The sequence below is a fragment of the Nuphar pumila genome, chromosome 5 (genome assembly GCF_984573655.1).
Source record: "Nuphar pumila chromosome 5, dmNupPumi1.hap1.1, whole genome shotgun sequence".
In the NCBI taxonomy this organism is placed as follows: Eukaryota; Viridiplantae; Streptophyta; class Magnoliopsida; order Nymphaeales; family Nymphaeaceae; genus Nuphar; species Nuphar pumila.
Genome location: NC_143253.1, coordinates 10,034,873 through 10,048,386, shown reverse-complemented (window position 1 = coordinate 10,048,386; position 13,514 = coordinate 10,034,873). Strand labels below are relative to the sequence as shown.

At 36.3% G+C, this 13,514-nt stretch overlaps 1 protein-coding gene across 5 annotated transcripts in view; it reads left to right on the top strand.

The window, feature by feature from the left end:
* The window catches only part of LOC149836728 (protein CHROMATIN REMODELING 5-like), a 54,658-nt gene that overhangs the window by 14,968 nt on the left and 26,176 nt on the right, over window positions 1-13,514 (top strand). For all 5 annotated transcript variants that reach the window (XM_090005551.1, XM_090005550.1, XM_090005547.1 and 2 more), the window contains exons 8-16: window positions 4,526-4,585; window positions 4,706-4,809; window positions 5,306-5,357; window positions 7,125-7,188; window positions 8,616-8,709; window positions 8,883-8,970; window positions 9,051-9,185; window positions 11,556-11,747; window positions 11,912-11,979. In XM_090005551.1, the coding sequence (XP_089861677.1) occupies window positions 4,526-4,585; window positions 4,706-4,809; window positions 5,306-5,357; window positions 7,125-7,188; window positions 8,616-8,709; window positions 8,883-8,970; window positions 9,051-9,185; window positions 11,556-11,747; window positions 11,912-11,979 (857 nt within the window). The remainder of the gene's footprint in view (window positions 1-4,525; window positions 4,586-4,705; window positions 4,810-5,305; window positions 5,358-7,124; window positions 7,189-8,615; window positions 8,710-8,882; window positions 8,971-9,050; window positions 9,186-11,555; window positions 11,748-11,911; window positions 11,980-13,514) is intronic.

Below are 13,514 nucleotides of genomic sequence, written 5' to 3'. Positions count from 1 at the left end.
AACATAATAAGAGAGCCCTCCTTTTGACATGACTGGATCTGGTCCCCATACATTCGAATACACAAGTTCAAAGGGTCTAGAAGAAATAAAAGTTTTTGATCCATAAGGGATTTTCTTCATTTTTCCAAAAAATGCAGTCATTATATTTTGCTGCAAAGAAATATCTTTTTCCTTGACAAAATTACAAAATGATTATTTAAGAAGATGAAAAAAATTCATGTAGTAGAGGTTTTCCCTCCTATTGCCTTCCTCAATCAACTTCTCTGACTGACGTTCTTGCATCCAATACTTTTTTGATGAGAATGAGACCTCATACCCATAATCCAAAATTTGAAAGACTGAAAATAAGTTTAAATTTAGTTTTGAACTCTAAATTTAGGAACTTTGAATTTTTTTTGAAATGTTTGAGAAAGTTTCAATTATTTTTATTTCTAAATTAGTTCCATCAGCCTTAGAGACATAAAAATTATAAAAGAATTTTGTACATTCAGATAAGCGGGATTCTAAAGGAGTCATGTGAAATGAGGTATCAAAGTCAAGAATTCAAGAAAGTGTACATGAAGGAGAAGTAGATACGGCAACACCGGAAGTAGATGTGGAAGAAGTCTTAAGGAATTGTTGTAATGCTTCTATTGGATGGTGAATAGAATTCTTAAGATCTCCTTTTGTGATAGCTTTATCACCCTTTTTGGGTGGTGTCTCTCTAACGGTTGCAACCTTCTTTTTGAGCTTGGGATACTCTGGTTTGATGTGTCCCGACTCTTGTCAAAAATGACAAATAATTCTCTTCCCTCCTCCATTGTTATATGTTCCTCCATTATTTTTTTTTTAAATGAGGAGGTTTATACGCATTGACATTATTGCCGGGTCTTGACACGCGAGAACTTCCTCACTTCTTTTGGTCATGCTAAATCGGGTCTCGGCTTGATACACCTCTCCAAGGGCATCATCAAGAGAGGTGGCGGGAGTTCTATGCAAGATATTTGACCTAACTTGCTCAAACTCGGGTGTCAACCCAAAAAGGAAAGAAAACAAGCGTCCTCAAGTTGCTTTTGCCTCATTTCAATAGCGAGACCATCCCGCTTAGGCTCAAGCAAAGCTAATTCATTCCAAAGAGGTGAGAGACAGCCATAGTAATCTCTCATACTCTTATTACCTTGTTTAATAATCCAATTTTTTTCTTGAATAAAATATTTTTGTTCCAAATCTTTTTGCACGAACATATTCTTTAGAAAAATCCAAGTTTCACGTGCTTTTTTTAATTTAACTATACTTGCCGCAATTTTGAGATCCATACTATTGAGAAACTAAGAAAGAATTTGTGCATTCTCGGCTTCTCAATCTTCCACCTTGATGTTATATTCTTTTGGAGCATTATCTTTTTCTTCATCATTAAGGGCTTTAACTTGGTCACTATGAGTTGTGGTTCACATGTAGTACCACTCACGTACCCCTATAGTGGCGGACCACAACAAATAGTTGGAGTCATTTGGCTTGAATGCAATCATTGTCATGGATTTTTTTTTGCCCATGTTGATAGAGATTGAACCAAGAAATGTGGAGAATCTTTGCTTTGCAACCTTGATCTTTGGAGAAGCTTTTACACAATCCCAAGAGCCTTAGGCTCTGATATCATGTAATGAAACAAGCAGAAGTACAATAGAGAACCCAATAAAAGCAAATGAGAAACAAAAGAGTGCACAAGCACTAGTCCACCAAGGGACAATACAACATCCAAGTGAGAAACAAGCAATAGAACAATACAAGAGAGCCACTATGGGCTTAGCACAACACATAAAAATATAGTTTTCACTTAGAAAATGCTTTAGAAAGCATTGCATATACAAGAGAGGGAGTGCCTTTAAATAGGCACTCCAATGGCTGACCCAACTAGCCATTGGACCAGCCCAACAGCTATAAAGTACACAAAATAAAAAATAAAAAAACAGAAAATACATAAATAAAACAAAAGACATGTCAGTCCCTAGAGGACTGACACCTATTTCATATTGAAATTACTGAAATACCCCTGATGGGTATTTTAGTTTACACAAACAAAATACAATATATATATATATATGTATGTATTGATGCATGTAATTTAACAGTGGGATTGAACCTTAACCACCCTATGATAGCGAAGGCCCATGCCCACTATGCCAACCCCCCTTGGTGCTAGTTGGATGTTAAAAATGCAGTTTTACATGACAATTTAAAAGAACCTCAATGTTATAGTGAAAAGGATCTAAGTGCATATGCGTGTAGACCAGGGTTACCGGAAGCGCGAAACGTCGCGCTTCCGAAGCGTGGGGGGAAGCGTCCCCCTTTTTTGGGAAGCGCACTTCCCTTTAATGGGGGGCGCGTTTCCCTTTAATGGGGGACACACTTCCCTTTAATGGGAAGCGCGCTTCCCATCTCGCTTCCCCCTCGCTTCCCCCACGCTTCCCCCCTCGCTTCTCCTGTTTTTTTTTAAATTTTTTTGTATTTTTTATTTTTATTTTTTTCGCTTCCCCCTCGCTTCCGAGACGCTTCCTAGGTCGCTTCCGAGACACTTCCCGAATCGCTCCTAAGTGGTCCCACGCTTCCCCGTTTCCTAAAATTTTGAAAGTGCCTCGCTTCCCGCTCCTGCTTCCCGTATCACTTCCCGCTCCCGCTTCCTCAACTGGCAACCATGGTGTAGACTGAAGAGATAGACATATGGTTTGAAGTAGTTATATAGATCATGGTTTGAGAGCTTCTCAACTTAGACTCAAAGGCCACTTGATCATTCACTCTTTATATACAATGATAAAGATTGTACTACTCTTTGTTATATGTGGATGATATCATTGTCACAGATAGCTGCAATAAGCACATCTAGAAAATTAAAGATTTGTTGAGCATACGATTTTTAATGAAAGACCTAGGAAAGTTGTACTTTTTGGGAGTAGAAGTTGGAAAAGGTGAGGAGCTCATTTTGTCATAGCATAAATAGACTGTAGATTTGCCAGCCAAGACTGAGATAAAAGAATGTAAACCCTTGGTCATGTTTCAATGGCATTACCATGGCTGATACTACCTGCAAACAAGGAAGAAACTTCGGAAAAATGAAGATAGGAGTAGGAGAGTGGAGAAATGAGAGGAGAATAAGTAGAGAAGATGATAGCTAGGGCAGCAAAAACCCTTTCTTCTCATTCCTTTTTGTAGCATATATGTACACTTATGAGAAAATAGGTTTTAGACAGAATTACCTTTATAAAAAGGCAAAAACTATTACTCTACAGAACTCAGAGAATTACAAAAATGCCCTGTTATAAATATCATTCTCAAACAGGTCACACCAAGCCTGATTTGTTAAAGGATAAGCTCGATTGATGGTGAGTTATTTAAGGATCCTACAAAGTATAGAAGCATAATGGGTATGCTACAATATCTCACCTTTGTGATGCCTGATATAATATATGTTGTAAATCAAGTATCCCAGTTTATGCATAAACCAAAGATAGGTATATGGAAGCAGTGAAGAGAATCCTGTGATACTTGAAGGGCACAATTGGTGATGGATTAGTTTCCATGAATAGGTGTCAAAATGAGGATATGTTAACAGTATTGTCACTTTATGATGTAGATGAGATCAATCTAAAGTTATTGTGTTTTTATTGGAAGAAATGTAGTCTCAAGGAGTAGTTGAAATCCTAAGGTAGTGGCTTGATCAAGTACAGAAGTTGAATACGGGGCTATGTCAGCAGTGACATCAGATTTGGCATGGATTAGTATACTCTTTTTATAAGAATGACATTTGTTATTCACCCATCTATCATTTGCAGCCATCACATCCTTAGAGAAATGAATAATTCTAGGAACATTCTTGTTGAACTCATAATAGGTACTGGAAAGCAGTTCATGATTCAGTGTGGGAGCATTGTCGTGGGTCTAGGATTCAAGCTACTTCATGCCAGGTTGCCTCCATGCCTAAAGTGTCAAAGGCAGCCTGAAATGTCTTTCATTACATGCGTGATTAGAGTCAACATGTGGATTTCCAAAAATCTATATTGACCTCTATGTGCAGGTTGGTGTAGGCATGAGGTTAAGCACTTTGAATATTCATTTAATTTTGGGAATTGGTTGGGCTTAGACCATGCTCTTGTACTGCTGATTTTGTGAAAATATATGTTACTTTTTGTGCATTTTGTATTGATCTACTTTACTGCCTACATTTTCTGAAAATGGAGCTGCGTGGTATTTCCTTGGCATTTGTGCATGTGAACTCCATTGGACTGCTAATTTTGTTGCATGAATAATTTTTTGTGCATATATATATATATATGTATATCTTTCCATCACGTTTTCATTAGTTTTGTAGTTTATTTCTCAGTAAGGATTTCAGGTATGATATTTTTCTGTGTCAAAGGTTGGTATGTTGGATGCATTTCTTCCTGTTCTCCTCATGTTCTTTCGGTAGTTTCGTTCCTATTTTGAACTTGTATTCTCTTTTACTTCAAGTCTTTAAATTTTATATTAACAAGATTTTGTTAACTTCTTTCAGGTTGAGGTTCATGATGTAAGCAAAGAAATGGAGTTGGACCTTCTCAAGCATTATAGTCAGGTTATTATTGTTTCCCTTTTTCTTTATGCATGTGCTAGAAATTTCTTTTGGGGGCTCCTCATGTTTGTTTTCTTTCTTTATCCATATTTAATTGCATTGTAACCTGTATTTGTTCATCAGGTAGAAAGAATATTTGCAGATAGGACCTCTAAAGGTGGTTCTGATGAAGAGACACAAGAGTATTTGGTCAAATGGCAGGGATTGCCCTATTCTGAAGCAACTTGGTATATAAACATGAACTGAATGAGCTTGAGAACTTTGCTATTTAGTTTTTATTGTTTGAGACTCTTGGTCATTAAGTCAACTATAGCTGACTGTAGTTTGTCAGCCAAAGAATAGATATTCTGAACAGGAATGTTTTATAATATATTGAAAAATAACTCTGCTTTAACCTTACTAACAAGATTTCTTTCTGTTTAAACCTTTGCATGGTTCATGCTTCATTCATGTACAAACACTTTGTTGCAATGTGTCCATCCTATATTTGATACCCTTGCTAGTTGAATATCTCAACATCTTTCAGTTCCTGCGATAGTGTAGTTTTTTCTGGTTAAGAGCAGTGAATGCTTATTTGGCATGATCAGGGGATATTTTATAATGTATTTACTGTGTAATACCATTAAAATAAGATGTACTTTTCATTGCTTTTTGTGTATTTTTGAAGTTTGATTAAGACACTTCTTTGCCGGGTTTTATGGTTTGTGGGTTCTTTCTTTGCAGGGAGAAAGATATTGATATTCATTTTGCTCAAGATGCAATTGATGAGTACAAGGTATGTTTCTCTTCCACACAGAGTTATCTTCCATCTGTGTTTGTTTGCATGATTGAGTAGCATTTTGTGGATGCTTAAAATTGAGTAAAATTATATTTTTTGAGCTTGAGGATGTTTGTCGTCTGCTGCTGTTTTTCTCTTGAAAATTTCATACATCATGCTGGTTTTTGACTTGATAAATAAGACATAAAAAACAGGTATAAACTATTATTTAGTTTCTTAGTAATAGAACATCGTGTTGGAGTTGTATATGTTTTAAGGTGTAGGCTATATATGTTCTGATACTTTCTGACCTTTTCTCACCTTTAAAATGTGGTCAATTGTTGGGTTATCCAATAAATGTGTTGTGGTCTGGAATACATCTGTGCCAGTGTATTTAAAAAATTCTATGATCTAGATCTGTTATATTCTTGCTTTTTTGGTGGAATGTTACAGCTACAAAATTTATACAGACTTGGATCAATCTTAATTATGTTTAGATCAAGTTTTATCTCCTATGTTGTCAAAAGCACTAAATGTTCCTTGATTTGTAACTATGTAGTTGTCCAGCTCCTATGTTGATAGGTGATGTCTTACCCATGCTTTTAACTTCTTAGTTCAAGTCATGAATCTTACAGGACATCCTATCTGGTTAAACGTGATCTGACCTGGTGCAACCTGGTAGGTGGGCCTGTATGTCAGATTACTTGGTGGGATTCAAACAAGGCTCTAGGAAACGCTGAAGGAGGATAGGAGACCAGTAGATTTACTTTTTTATAGTTGTTTTTGTGAAAACATTGTCCATTTTCTTTGGACTAGGTTAGGCTTTTACACCTTTCATATGAACCCACTGGATCAATTATTATCTAACCAAATCTGGCCTGTTGATGCCTTTGATGACCCTGAAGTTTATAGTGATAGAAGTGTCCAACACATCAAACGATGGTTATTTTTCATGTAGGAATTCCATGGAAGCCTGTATTAAAGGTGATCATATTAGGTGCACTGCCAAAAAGGTGATTGTGCTATCAAGGGTCATATTTCCTCTGGGAATGGCTTGTAGTCTCCTGTTTGCCATTACAATAATAGGTAACCACATGCATACTTACTCTCCTTTAAAAAAAACGTCATGCATACTCATGAACTTTTCTTTATGAAGCTTTCAGTTTCCATGGTCCACTTGTTTGCATTTTCTTGTCATTTCCTTGTTTGTTATTTTATCTTCTCAAATTTATGTTTTTCTTTTCCCTGGTTCAGATAATCAACACATGCTATAACTAAGCTAAGACGAAGAATGTGTTATAAGATATCATAAGGCTGAACTGGTGATCTTGTTTGTTGTCTCTAGTCCATACAACTTGAGTTTTCGGATAAAGATGAAGAGGTTGCTTTAAGATTTTGAGATTAAAGGATAGCATACTGATGACATTATTGTTCGTTTGTTCTTTCATGTGGTCTGGGTTTAAGGTGATAATTGAGGCTGTGTTTGTATTTGAAACTTTGGGTGCAATAGAAATGTTTCAGTTCAACATCACATATCACGTGTTTGTGTTGTGTGAAATTAATTTTCCCTGCCAAATTCTACAAGAGCAGTGGAAAACATCAGTCACAAAATTCAGTTGTTTTAAGCAACTTGGTTTTCCTCATGCTGGAAAAAATGTAGGGCCGCAAATGTCCGATGCCTGTGCAGTCATCTTTATCAATTTCAAACATGGGCCTTTATTCTTTGCTTTTGCTATTCTTTTGGTGTTTTTTATGATATCCTTTTCTCTTCATTGAAATAATCAGGCTCGAGAAGCAGCAATGACAGTCGTGGGAAAAACGGTGGATTCCCAGAGAAAAAAGAGTAGAGGTGCGTTGTATGTATGTTGCAGTTTGAAGTTATATTTCTGCATTCCATAGTAAACAAAGAGCTAATCAATAATTAAGATAGAGTGCATGAAACACTTTTGAAGTAGGTCTAGAAATGAAGCATCCGTGATAATTGTGTGTGACATATTTTATTCTCTCTCTCTCTATATGTTTTGTTTATAAATTATAACATGATTTTTTTATGAGTTGAAACAAGATCTATTAGAAGATAACCCTGCAGACTGGGTATAAATGAACCCTATATATGCAATAGGAAGTCAAAGTGAACTCATGCCTAGCCTAGGGAACATCAACAAAAAATTGATGCTATATGAAGGATAATTTGCTACTCAATGGTAATAGTCAATTGTGATTAAAGGATGTCAAAATCAATATAGGTTAATACATATGACAACCTGATTAAAAAAAATGCAAAATGATCAGCAGGCCCTAAAAGAATATAGCATGCCTTATGTACATATGTATATATAAATGTGCATATTTATATTGAAGAAATCAACAGGTCCTATAGAATAATGGTTGAAAAGAACTTGACATATTCAATAAATCAAAGTAATCATGTCATGTCGACTAGAACTAGTGTTGGTATCCATATGAAAAAGCCTTTCACAATGAATTTAGTGTTATTATAATTAGTTATTCAATTTTTTTTGTTTGATTGAAAAAAGGAGTAGTATGAATCAATCCAGATTATGTGTACACAAGCGAATTCTTGATTGAGAAGTACTACAAGATCCTGTCCAAGTGGAATCTCTGTATATAGTTTGTGGTTTTCCAGGACGGATATGGAAGTCACAACAAGTATATTTAGGGTACATTTGGTTTTTCTGGGCCCCATGTGACTTTAAATCAAATTTGTTTGGGAGTCATATGGTTCAGAATCACATGAGGTCCTATGTGATTATGAATCTCACATAAATGAGAAAATGATGCAAATGAGAGTCCGTTGGGCTCATTTTCTGATGTTTGGTTTCCTGCGCAAATAAGATTCATTCTCTCATCTGTATGAGAATCTGAATCTCATGAGACGATACCAAACATGCCCTTAGTCTTTTCGCTATATTGTTGATGAACTTTTGTTAAGAAATCTTGGTCTCCATTTTATTGTAATAACATCAAACTGCCAAGGTATCAGGTAAAAAGGTTGAGTTTGTGTAGTGTATCCTGGACCAGATAGGTAGGTTGCTTGGCTTATCCTATCTGGTTGTGTCCAACATGTTTTGCTGTAGGTTTGAGCCACGTTGTGTCTGATGAATGACAGACTTGAGTTGATTGTATTCTGATTTTGAAGTTCACTAACTAGCTTGCAGTGCCATGCACTGCTCATCTGGAAACTTCAGTAATGGTTGATTCAATTTGGAGTATGGTTTGCAAATTCAAGTGACTATAAGCTGCATTGTTTTCCAGCCAGCTTACGCAAGCTTGATCAGCAGCCAGGATGGTTGAGAGGCGGTAACCTTCGTGACTATCAACTGGAAGGCTTGAATTTTCTGGTTAATAGGTACCTATTCCCTTTTCTAGGTTATATTGACCTTGTTATTTGTTATGTTTTTTTTGGTCAAATCATCTTAATCATCTTCACCATATATGATATCATGGCTCTGAATTTTTACTCAAAAGGCTTAATAATTTGTTGTCAAAGAAAATTGCTTATAAAGCTTTTCCCCAGTGCAGTTGGAGAAATGATACAAATGTCATTTTAGCTGATGAGATGGGTCTTGGTAAAACTGTTCAGTCTGTTTCAATGCTCGGTTTTCTACAGGTATCACATGACTATCCATTTTAAAATGATGGTTGTGCTATTTTTTTTTTGTGTGTAACATATTATTATGTTCTTTGTAGAATGCTCAGCAAATTCATGGGCCCTTTCTTGTTGTTGTCCCGTTATCAACTATAACAAACTGGGTTAGGGAATTCCGAAAGTGGCTTCCTGAAATGAATGTAATCATGTATGTTGGAAACCGTGCTAGTCGAGAAGTAAGTATGGCTTGCTAAACGTGCTTTGTTTCACTTTCATACTTTATGGTGTTTGCTGGTATGACCTTGTGTATTGGAAACTCTGGCAATTTATTGGTTCTATCTGTTCTGGAATTGCTGCCAGAATTTGGCTATATTTTTCATTGGATAAAATGTCTTACGTTATGGCCTTATGGTTCAGCATTTCTGTCTCGTGGATACAGCCATGTTTATGGGGGTTTCCATCGCAAGTATGTAAGGGTTAACATGCATAAATTAAAAACAAAGATCTGCTGGACATAGTTTGACCTCTGGTTTTAATTATGTCCACCATTTAGTATTCGCCCGATTTTGGAAATCATGCCTATCAATTTTGTGGCAAAGAAACATAATATGTTATTCTTGTCAGACTTGGATAATTTCTTCTCTCTGGAAATATTTTGGGTAGCATAGGCCTTATGGAACCATATGTGGTTCTTTGTCCAGACTTGACAAAATCTTAATATTGGAAAAGAAATAAAAAGGAAAATATGATCCTTAACCTTTTATAGGGGGCGCCAGGGGGGTAACTGTTGCACCAGGCCATATAGTTCTACATTAGAGAAATACTAACTTTAAACAAGATAAATGAAAAGTTTAAGGTGAACTTGTAATACTGCACAAACCCTGTACCTTGTATGTATGTATTCCAATTTAAACCCAGTAGGAGACATCTCTCTCTCTCTCTCTCTCTCTCTCTCTCTCTCTCTCTCTCGAGAGAGAGAGAGAGAGAGAGAGAGAGAGAGAGAGAGAGAGAGAGAGAGAGGTTTCTAATGAAAATTCCGTCGCAATAAAGTTTTCCTGCTTGAGAGCTTGGTGCTATCATTAGAAATCAAAGGAAGATATTCTTCTCATGATACAAGAATGATGACCTGTATGCTCGAACCTATGGCCCTCTGTACCCCTTACGGATGTGCCCATATTTTCACATAAAACATGTCCATATCCATTTTTTGGAGCTGAAAGTTTACAGAGGTGTAAGTTCTATGCTCAAGTCATTTGCAACTTATAATCATCTTAATGATTATATTTAAGATACAAATAACTTGAACTACATTATGGTATGTCACGGTCCTGATCCTGCATTGAAACCCATATATAAGTTCCATGCTTCTGAAAATTTATTTGCATCCTTAGCTATTTTCATATGTTCCATGATAGAAGAATTTGAAGAAACATGTTCTATATAAAATTACTTTGCCACAAAACACAAATTGTAACTTAAATTACATTATCCATTGTTTGACATACATGTACTGTGAAAGAGATCTGTATTTGATTGATAATGTATAAGTATAACCTGTGTATGATAAAATTGACTGTAATACAATCCAACACAAGGTTTTGGTCTTTCCTTCCATCTCATCAGGAATGAATATGTATCATCCAAAATGGTAATAGTGTCACAAGGAAATAGCTATCGGTGTTAGTTCTTTATCATATTGTTGCAGAACTCTTTGATTAATTGTCATTGACAGTGCTACTAGGTGATTATATCAAAATACATTGGGATTTTCTTTTACATTGTTAATCTTAAAACTTCAATTTTCATTGTTTGCCATGTAAGCACGTTGCATGTATCAACTGTGTTATTGGCATCAGTGCTTGAAATTATCCCATCTCCATATTATTGGATTTTATATAATGATCACTTTTCAAGACATAAAGCAACTTCCCTTTGTGATTGTATTGAAGTGTAAAGGATTTTGGTCCCCAGTTCTCTTTGCAGCTTTTTGTTAGTTCCCTATTACTTGTTTGCATATTTCACGTGGTCTTGAACAAATGACTAACATTTGCTGAGATGATCTTGTGCAACCAGCTTCTTTTATCCTTTTGGAAGCACATGTTTATCGAAGGCAGCGTTCCTATATCTGTGCTATTTCCTTTCTTATTTATTCAATATGGACTTGCTATTTAGTTAGAAATGCAAGCTTTCTTACTTTGGTTGTCTCTATGAGAGGATTTGGTTTTGAAAACATGGTTAAAGCTGCACATTGCCTTCTGCTTCAACTAGTGCACCCTTTTCCTAGCACTTTTTCTAGATATGGGGAATATTTCCTCAATCTATTGTTCTTTTATCTATCAAATAGCAATATGGTGATCAGTTAAGACTCAAAGATCAAGCCTCTATCATTTCTTGCTGCAGTGATTCAATGTCTAGGGTACTTTTTGAGTTAAAAAGTGGTGGCAAACTTGAGAAAAACTTTCATTGTATTACACGGGCAGAAATCAGCTATCCAGGAAAAATTTTCATACCTAAAGTTGGGTTGAGAAATCACTTCTTGCTCATCTTTGAGCTAGCTTGGTTTAGTTGCTCATAAGATATTCACTCCTTTTGTGCTTTGGCTGCAGATATGTCAACAGTATGAGTTTTATACAGATAAGAAGAGTGGTCGGCATATTAAATTTAATACCTTATTGACCACGTATGAGGTGGTCTTGAAAGACAAGGCTGTTTTCTCCAAGATTAAGTGGAATTACCTTATGGTGGATGAGGCTCATAGGCTAAAGAATAGTGAAGCTTCATTATATACAACCCTTTTAGTGAGTTGCTCCTCCAACCCGAATCTTTCCTATTTTTTAATTTTCTATTCTTTGCTATAGTTGAGTTTTTTAATATTCATGACAAGTCACTGCCACTTCAATTCAGCACGCTGTAAAAACTTGTATGGATGGAAATATGAATGTTGGTATTTGTGTTTCTACAGGAATTGAGCACCAAGAACAAGGTGCTCATCACAGGAACACCACTGCAGAACAGTGTGGAGGAGTTATGGTATTGATGCATATCTTTTTCATCCTTTTGTATTTGGTTAATGCATCAAGGATTCCTTGTTTTTCTTAGCTCTTGCTTGGTTTATATTGCATTTTGTCATATGAATAACTTTAATTTGACCATAGGAAAAAAAAGCCTTTGTCTGTGTATACGTATGTGTGCATGTCTGACAGAATGACTCATAATAGAATCCTTTTGGATTCAGAAGTGAAGGAAACCATTTTATATACTAAAAGTGGCCAATTCAACATGGTACCAGTGTTGAGGAATGTAACGTGCATTATTAGTATATGTGCTACCATTGCACTCTTGTACATATTCTTTTTCAGGGGTGTTCTTGTACTTAGTCATGGGGTGTTGGAGTCTATGATTTTTGTCTTTTTGTGAGTCAAGGGAGGACGACTCTCATACATTGTTGTAACCATTTTAGTTATTCTTTAATGAAGATTTTAGTTTTCTTCTCTCATCTTCCTCTTGCTTGATGTTTCTTCTATGCATGGGCTTGGCTTTGTTCATGGTATCAGAGCATACTTGGAATAAGAGGACCTGATCTTAGGAAGGAGACTTCATTCTTGCAGTTCTCTGAAGTTTACCTCGGAACCCATGCTCTTTAGTGCTGATGTCAGCATTGACTCTACAGGCAGGTTTTGGCCTGGATGAGAGTTTTGGTAGATCTTGATTTTAAGAGTTCATAAACTCAAGAATCGTGAAGATCAGTATTGGATTTTCTACAGATTTTTGAATGCCTTATCTGCTGAAACTATTCCTTTGAGTTATCAAACGGCAGTACTCGATAGCAGGTGGAAGCAGGCTATGCAAGACGAAATGGATGCTTTACTGTCTCAACAGACATGGGACCTTGTTGATCCCCCAGTGGATGCGGACATTGTTGGATGCAAATGGGTATATACCATTAAGTACAACTCAGATGGTTCAATTGAAAGATATAAGGCCAGGTTAGTAGCAAAAGGTTATACTTAGATATATGGTGTTGATTTCTTTGAGACATTTTCTCCCGTCGCACGGATAGGCACCATCCGTCTTGTTCTCTCAGTAGCTGTTCACCATGGATGGAGTTTGTGTCAACTAGATATGAAAAATGCATTCCTATACGGGGATCTGTCTGAAACAGTATACATGCAACAACCTCCTGCGTTCGAGCTTGAGGGGGAGTGTCAGAAGGTGTGCAGATTAAGAAAGGCGATATATGGTCTGAAGCAAAGTCCTCATGCATGGTTTCAAAAGTTGTTTGATGTGATGTCAAAGTTTGGTTTTAATAGGTCAGCGTCAGACCACACATTATTTATTAGGAAAACTAACTCAGGCCTAGTCGTTATGTGGTATATGTGGATGACATCATCCTTACAGGAGATAACATGAAAGATATTGCAACTACAAAGGCTTATCTTCAAAAACATTTTGTTACAAAAGACCTTGGTCCACTTAGATACTTTCTGGGCATAGAAGTGGCCAGGAGCAGTGAGGGCGTGGTTTTGTCTCAACAAAAGTATGTTCTTGATTTATTAAAAGAGACA